This window comes from Lolium perenne, chromosome 6, assembly GCF_019359855.2.
Source record: "Lolium perenne isolate Kyuss_39 chromosome 6, Kyuss_2.0, whole genome shotgun sequence".
Lineage (NCBI taxonomy): Eukaryota > Viridiplantae > Streptophyta > Magnoliopsida > Poales > Poaceae > Lolium > Lolium perenne.
In genome coordinates, this window is record NC_067249.2 from 189983148 (window position 1) to 189991688 (window position 8541).

General features: G+C 41.9%; 1 protein-coding gene across 1 annotated transcript; it reads right to left on the reverse strand.

Moving 5' to 3' along the window:
* Positions 1–7292: 7292 nt before the first annotated feature.
* LOC127310140 (uncharacterized) lies at positions 7293–8135 on the reverse strand. The gene is made up of 4 exons (XM_051340840.2): positions 8064–8135; positions 7865–7933; positions 7658–7738; positions 7293–7559 (listed from the first exon to the last, which is right to left on the reverse strand). Exons 1-4 carry the CDS (start codon positions 8133–8135, stop codon positions 7293–7295), a joined length of 489 nt encoding a protein of 162 aa, XP_051196800.1.
* Positions 8136–8541: the final 406 nt, after the last annotated feature.

Sequence of the window (8541 nt, forward strand, 5' to 3'; positions counted from 1 at the left end):
CACATCACCCCTGTTACTAGTGCTTTTCTAGGTGCAGCTGAATTGACAACTCAGTTGTTAAGGCTTATAAGTATTCTTTACCTTCCCTTGTGTCGAATCAATAAATTTGGGTTTTACTTCCCTCGAAGACTGTTGCGATCCCCTATACTTGTGGGTTATCAGGGACTTACTGAAGGTGGAGAAGGAATAACTCTTACTGATAACTCTGTTATAATTCCTAAAGGAATAGCTGAAGGAGTGTTCACAACCCTTCTTGGAAAAACGGTATCCACTGATTATCTCGTTATTGAATGTGTAGGGACATGACAAATCACACTTGGAAGATCCCTGCTGAAACTCTTGGGAGCAACCATAGATGTGGGGAAAGGCACTCTAAATTTTACCTCTACACCTAGATGCGGTCATATATTCCCAAAACCAAAGAGTAAGAATAAGAGTAAGAAGCGTAGACGCAAAGCCCCTGGTAATAATGTTAATGCTTCTTCTCTTGATAATACTTGATTTGCACTTTCTGCGCCTAGCTGAAAGGCGTTAAAGAAAAGCACTTCTTGGGAGATAACCCATGTTGTTTTTTATTTATTTTATTACTGTTTTGTTGTGTCTTGGAAGTTGTTACTACTGTAGCAACCTCTCCTTATCATATTGTTGTGCCAAGTAAAGTCTTTGATAGTAAAGTTGATACTAGATTTGGATTCCTGCGCAGAAACAGATTTTTACCTGTCACGAATTTGAGTAGATCTCTCTGTAGAAGAATCAAAAAAATCTGCGAAAATTCATGCGTGATCCTCAGATATGTACGCAACTTTCATTAGTTTTGAGTTTTTTTTATCTGAGCCTGTTAAGTGCCTTTAAAAAATTCGTATTTACGGACTGTTCTGTTTTGACAGATTCTGCCTTTTATTTCGCATTGCCTCTTTTACTGTGTTGAGTGGATTTTTTTGTTCCATTAACTTTCAGTAGCTTTGGGTAATGTCCAGAAGTGTTAATAATGATTGTGTCCCCTCTGAACATGTGAATTTTTGATTATGCACTAACCCTCTAATGAGTTTGCTTTGAGTTTGGTGTGGAGGAAGTTTTCAAGGGTTAAGAGAGGAGGATGATATACTATGATCAAGAAGAGTGAAAAGTCTAAGCTTGGGGATGCCCCCGTGGTTCATCCCTACATATTTCAAGAAGACTCAAGCATCTAAGCTTGGGGATGCCCAAGGCATCCCCTTCTTCATCGACCACTTATCAGGTCACCTCTAGTGAAACTATATTTTTATTCTGTCACATCTTATGTGCTTTACTTGGAGCGTCTATTTGTTTTTGTTTTTTGTTTTTGTTTGAATAGAATCGGATCCTAGCATTCCTTGTATTGGAGAAAGACATGCTCCGCTTTTTCATATGAACATTGGTGTTCTTAGCTTTACTTTTAATGTTCATGGCGGAGTTGAAAACCTCTTCGTTGATTGCTATTTGGTTGGAAACAGAAAATGCTTCATGTGGTAAATGGTATATGGTCTTGAATAATTTGATACTTGGCAATTTTTTTGAGCTCTCATAGATCATGTTTAAGCTTTTGCATCATGTAGTTTAAACCTATTAGTGGAGAACTACTGTAGAGCTTATTGAAATTTGGATTGCATGATTGATCTCTCTAAGGTCTAGATATTTTCTGGTAAAAGTGTTTGAGCAACAAGGAGACAATGTAGAGTCTTATAATGCTTGCAATATGTTCTTATGTAAGTTTTGCTGTACCGGTTCATACTTGTGTTTGCTTCAAACAACCTTGCTAGCCAAAGCCTTGTACTGAGAGGAAATGCTTCTCGTGCATCCAAAAACCTTGAGCCAAAACTCATGCCATTTGTGTCCACCATAACTACCTACTATGTGGTATTTATCTGCCATTCCAAAGTAAATTGCTTGTGTGCTACCTTTAAAATTTCATTCCTTGTCTTTGCAATACATAGCTCATGGGAAAATAGCTTAAAAACTATTGTGGTATTGAATATGTCGCTTATGTATCTTATTTCTTATAAGTTGCTTGTTGAGCGGTAACCATGTTTCTGGGGACGCCATCAACTTTTTACACCTTTGTTGAATATCATGTGAGTTGCTATGCATGTTCGTCTTGTCTGAAGTAAGGGTGATTTATCATGATTAAATGGTTTGAGTATGCATATTGTTAGAGAAGAACATTGGGCCGCCAACCAAAGCCATGTACCATGGTGGAAGTTTCAGTTTGGACATTAATCCTCAATCTCTTATGAGAATATTATCTGTTGTTGAATGCTTAAGCATTAAAGAGGAGTCCATTATCTGTTTTCTATGTTGTCCCAGTATGGATGTCCTCAAGTTGAGATCTATCAAAACTGAGAAATCAAATGTGATCTATCTCCTTGGACCTTTGTACAGGCGGCATAGAGGTACCCCTTTGTGACACTTGGTTGAAACGTATATAATGCAATGATAATCCATGGAAATCCGAGCTAATTAGGACAAGGTGCGAGCACTATTGGTATTCGATGCATGAGGCTTGCAACTTATAAGAGGTCTTATGCATAACACATATGAATTATTACTACCGTTGACAAAATTGTTTCCATGTTTTCAAAATAAAAAGCTCTAGCACATGAGTAATCCATGCTTCCCTCTGCGAAGGGCCTTTCTTTTACTTTATGTTGAGTCAGTTTACCTACTTCTTTCTATCTTAGAAGCAAACACTTGTGTCAACTGTGTACATTGATTCTTACATGTTTACTTATTGCACTTGTTATATTGCTTTATGCTGACAACTATCCATGAGATATACATGTTACAAGTTGAAAGCAATTGCTGAAACTTAATCATCCTTTGTGTTGCTTCAAAACCTTCTATTAAGAATCTATTGCTTGATGAGTTAACTCTTATGCAAGACTTATTGATACTTGTCTTGAAAGTACTATTCATGAAAAGTCTTTGCTATATGATTCAGTTGGTTAGTCATTATCTTTACTATTGTTTCGAATCACTTCATTCACTTCATATGCTTTACAATAATATTGATCAAGATTATGATAGTAGCATGTCACTTCAGAAATTATCCTTGTTATCGTTTACCTACTCGAGGGCGAGTAGGAACTAAGCTTGGGGATGCTTGATACATCTCAAACGTATCTATAATTTCTTATGTTCCATGCTAGTTATATGACAATACTCACATGTTTTATATACACTTTATATCATTTTTATGCATTTTCCGGCACTAACCTATTGACAAGATGCCGAAGTGCCAGTTCCTGTTTTCTGCTATTTTTGGTTTCAGAAATCCTACACAGGAAATATTCTCGGAATTGGACGAAACAAAAGCCCACGGTCTTATTTTGCTCGGAGCCTTCCAGAAGTCCGAAGAGGAGACGAAGAGGGGCGACGAGGCAGCCACACCCTAGGGGGGCGTGGCCCCACCCTTGGGCGCGCCGCCCTATGGGGTGGGCCCCTCGGGCGCCTCCCGACTCTGCCCCTTCGCCTATATATTCTCTCCGTCGCGAAAACCCTATTACCGAGAGCTACGATACGAGAAAAGTTCCAGAGACGCCGCCGCCAATCCCATCTCGGGGGATTCAGGAGATCGCCTCCGGCACCCTGCCGGAGAGGGGAATCATCACCGGAGGGCTCTACATCACCATGCCCGCCTCCGGACTGATGCGTGAGTAGTTCATCCTTGGACTATGGGTCCATAGCAGTAGCTAGATGGTTGTCTTCTCCTCTTGTGCTATCATGTTTAGATCTTGTGAGCTGCCTATCATGATCAAGATCGTCTATTTGTAATGCTACATGTTGTGTTTGTTGGGATCCGATGAATATTGAATACTATGTCAAGTTGATTATCAATCTATCATATATGTGTTGTTTATGTTCTTGCATGCTCTCCGTTGCTAGTAGAGGCTCTGGCCAAGTTGATACTTGTAACTCCAAGAGGGAGTATTTATGCTCGATAGTGGGTTCATGCCTCCATTTAATCTAGGACAAAGGATGAAAGTTCTAAGGTTGTGGATGTGCTGTTGCCACTAGGGATAAAACATCGATGCTTTGTCTAAGGATATTTGTGTTGATTACATTACGCGCAGTACTTAATGCAATTGTCTGTTGTTTGCAACTTAATACTGGAAGGGGTGCAGATGCTAACCCGAAGGTGGACTTTTTAGGCATAGATGCATGCTGGATAGCGGTCTATGTTATTTTTCGTAATGCCCTAATTAAATCTCATAGTAGTCATCATGATATATGTATGTGCATCTCTATTTGTCAATTGCCCAACTGTAATTTGTTCACCCAACATGCTATTTATCTTATTGGAGAGACACCACTAGTGAACTGTGGACCCCGGTCCATTCTTTTACATCTGAAATACAATCTACTGCAATCTTTGTTCTATGTTGTTCATCGCAAAAAAACATCATTCTCCACACCATACGTTTAATCCTTTGTTTTCAGCAAGCCGGTGAGATTGACAACCTCACTGTTAAGTTGGGGCAAAGTATTGTGATTGTGTTGTGCAGGTTCCACGTTGGCGCCGGAATCCCTGGTGTTGCGCCGCACTACACTCCTTCACCAACAACCTTCACGTGGCCTTCATCTCCTACTTGTTCGATAACCTTGGTTTCTTACTGAGGGAAACTTGCTGCTGTACGCATCACACCTTCCTCTTGGGGTTCCCAACGGACGTGTGCTTCACGCGCCATCAGTGCCCACTACCATTCGTTGACAACAACAAACACCTCTCAAAACTTTATTTTTATGCTCTCTTTATGATTTCAAAACTTGAAAAGCTTTAGCACATGATTTAATCCCTGCTTCCCTCTGCGAAGGGCCTATCTTTTACTTTATGTTGAGTCAGTTTACCTACTTCTTTCTATCTTAGAAGCAAACACTTGTGTCAACTGTGTGTACTGATTCTTACATGCTTACTTATTGCACTTGTTATATTACTTTATGTTGACAACTATCCATGAGATATACATGTTACTAGTTGAAAGCAATTGCTGAAACTTAATCATCCTTTCTGTTGCTTCAATGCCTTTTACTTTGAATCTATTGCTTTATGAGTTAACTCTTATGCAAGACTTTTTGATGCTTGTCTTGAAAGTACTATTCATGAAAAGTTTTTGCTATATGATTCAGTTGTTTAGTCATTATCTTTTTGTTAGCAAACTATAAACCATTGCTTTGAGTCACTTCATTCATCTCATATGCTTTACAATAGTATTGATCAAGATTATGTTGGTAGCATGTCACTTCAGAAATTATTCTTTTTATCGTTTACCTACTCGAGGGCGAGTAGGAACTAAGCTTGGGGATGCTTGATACGTCTCCAACGTATCTATAATTTCTTATGTTCCATGCTAGTTTTATGACAATACCTACATGTTTTGCTCATACTTTATATCATTTTTATGCATTTTCCGGGACTAACCTATTAACAAGATGCCGAAGTGCCAGTTCATGTTTTCTGCTGTTTTTGGTTTCAGTAATTCTACACAGGAAATATTCTCGGAATTGGACCCCACGAAGACATAAGTCAATATTTTACCGAGACAGACCCAGAGAGCTAGAGAAGGGCCAGAGGGGTGCCAAGGGGCCCCCACACCATAGGGGGGTGCGGGCCCACCACTGGCCGCGCCACCAAGTGGGGAGGGCACCCTGGGGCCCCTCGGAGGCCGCCCTTCCGCCTATATATTCTCCCAGATGCGAAAACCCTAAAGGCATCAGTCATACTCCACGAAAAGTTACGTAGCCGCCGCCATCGTGAAGCCAAGTTCGGGGGACAGAAGTCTCTGTTCTGGCACGCCGCCGGGACGGGGAAGTGCCCCCGGAATCCATCTCCATCGACTCCATCGCCATCTTCCACTATAAGAAAAGTTCTGATAGACAACGTCTCAAAATCGTCCGCTAAGGGGTATTTTTCGTCGCCTATGGGCCTAACCCGACGATAAGGGTTCTGTTGTCGAAACTGCGTCAGGCAAAGTCCTACGACGATTTTTTCGGTCCGTCGCGCTTGGGCGCCCTTCCGCCACGGAAAATTGGACCGTTGCCCAAGTGTTTCCGGGAGCCCGTTGACTGCCGACGTCATGCAAACTGACACGTGGCAGACGCCGATTAGCGCGATTGCCGGCGTTAACCGGCTGAAACCCCGTGGTAGATGGTAGGCCCACACGTGGCCTGCCACGTCTTAAGCGGGCCGGGCCATTAAGTTTGCGGGCCGGGCCAGCTGACTTAGCTTGACCGGTCAACTATATAGCTGGGCTGGTCCATTAGTTACGTGGGCCGGGCCTAACCTCTAAGGTTGACTGGTCAAAACTTTAATGGGCCGGCCCACTAAGCATGTGGGCCGGGCCGAATGCACTCGTTTGACCGGTCAACAGGCAAAAGGGCCGGCCCACAAGACATGTGGGACCCACTTTCCTGTTATCGGGCCGGCCCATTTAACTAGTGGGGTCCACCTTAAAGCAACTGGGCCGGCCCAAGAAGTTATTGGGCCGGCCCAATTAGCATGTGGGTCCCACTTTCCTGCTATCGGGCCGGCCCATTTAGTACGTGGGGTCCACAATAGATCAAATGGGCTGGCCCAACAAGATAGTGGGCCGGGCCAAAAACAAAGGTGGGTCCCACTTACCTGTTAATGGCCCGGCCCATATAGAATGTGGCGTCCACCAAATACCAAGTGTGCGCGCCCAACAATATAGTGGGCGGGCCAAAAACACGTGGGTCCCACTTTCCGGTTAAAGGGCGGCCCATTTAGTATGTGGGGTCCACCATATAGCAATTGGGCTGGCCCAACAAGATAGTGGGCCGGGCCAAAAACACAGGTGGGTCCCACTTTCCTGTTAAAGGGCCGGCCCATTTAGTATGTGGGGTCCACCATATAGCAAGTGGGCCGGGCCAACAAGATAGTGGGCCGGGCCAAAAACACATGTGGGTCCCACTTTCCTGTTAAAGGGCCGGCCCATTTAGTATGTGGGGTCCACCATATAGCAAGTGGGCTGGCCCAACAAGATAGTGGGCCGGCCCAATAAGCAGGTGGGGCCCACTTTCCTGTTAACGGGCCGGCCCAATAAGTAGGTGGCCGACCCAAAATGAAAGTGGGTCCCACACTACTGTAAGTGGGCCGGCCCAATCTATTGTAGGGCCCTGGTTGTTTGACTAGTCAACTTGCATTAAATTTCATGAGCCTAAAATCTGGTATCAATGATACACACAATTACATACACAAATAAAATAACTAGGAAAATTACAAGGCAATTAATGTGCCCAAATAAAAAAATTACATAGAATCATTGAGGACTTCTATTAGCATTATCAATAACACTTTGACATTTGGCAATCGCCTTGATTGAATCTTGTGTACTCTTGGTCAACATATCAGCTACAGATCTTAAAGCAGCAATACCATGTCTTTTATAAAGTACAGCCTTGAGATATTTACTGTTTGATGAAAGGAATGGTCTAGGTTGACGGCTATGAGAGGATGCATCAGAAGAAAGATCAGAACTTTTTGTGAGCCTCTCTTCTGATGAAGATTGCTTCATCACAACTGCATTCTGATAATAATGCAAAAAAGAGTTAAACGATGAACTATGCAAACATGTATTAAGCATTGTCGATATGAGATAGTCACAAGTACTAAGCACAGACTTACATTATATCGTTGCATAGGCTCACCCCGGAACCTTTTTTGCGCTCTATCTTCTACTAAGGACTTCTTCATTACACCTGCATTCTAGTAATATGCAACATAGTTACAACAATGAACTATTCAAACATTTATTATGCAATGTAGATATAAGATAATAACAAGTTCCATAAATAAGACAATGTATGGAACTTGTACTAAGCGCAAACTTACATCATAATGTTGCACAGGGTCGCTTTGGCGACTATCTTCTAATGATGACTGCTTCATTAAAACTGCATTCTGGTAATATTGCAAACATAGTTACAATAATTAACTATTCAAACATGTATTACGCAATGTAGAGATCAGATAACAGCATGTAGCAGAAATAAGCACAAGATAAGATAAGATGCATGTACTGAGCACATACTGGCTCGCTGCAGGTCCTTCTCTTGCGTGCACTAGTCGTGGTCGACATGCCTATCATTTTAGGTTCAGCCATCAAGTGAAATGCTAATCCTCCTACTCCATTGTCCTTAATCTGTGTTTAGATATCACATTTAAGACCAAGTCAGCTGGTTTCAAATAACAAAAAACTTGAGCTGCCAAATGAATAAGCCAATATTTACCAGATATCAGATTAAAACCAACTAGATGTTGCTTTTCATGAGATATGAATTTCAGACATTCAGATTTAGAGTAGGGTAATGCCAAGGTTTTCCACATAAAGTAAACTGGCATTAAGAATGACCAAATGTCAGGTTCAAAGCACCTTCGCAGTTGCTCCAAGACAAGCATATCAAATAGGCAGAAACATAGTAAAGCATGAATGGCATTGCTATGGCAGGGTTCCAAGTGTTAATCTCTTGCATAAGGAACAATGCATATAGGTTATAGATAATAACGGA

Excerpts from the sequence above, each read along its gene's own strand:
- LOC127310140 (XM_051340840.2), bottom strand. The coding sequence starts at position 8,135 with ATGGCTGAACCTAAAATGATAGGCATGTCGACCACGACTAGTGCACGC. Across the intron at positions 7,934-8,063 it reads GAAGGACCTGCAGCGAGCCA|AATGCAGTTTTAATGAAGCA; the intron begins GTATGTGCTCAG and ends CAATATTACCAG. Across the intron at positions 7,560-7,657 it reads AGCCTATGCAACGATATAAT|AATGCAGTTGTGATGAAGCA; the intron begins GTAAGTCTGTGC and ends CATTATTATCAG.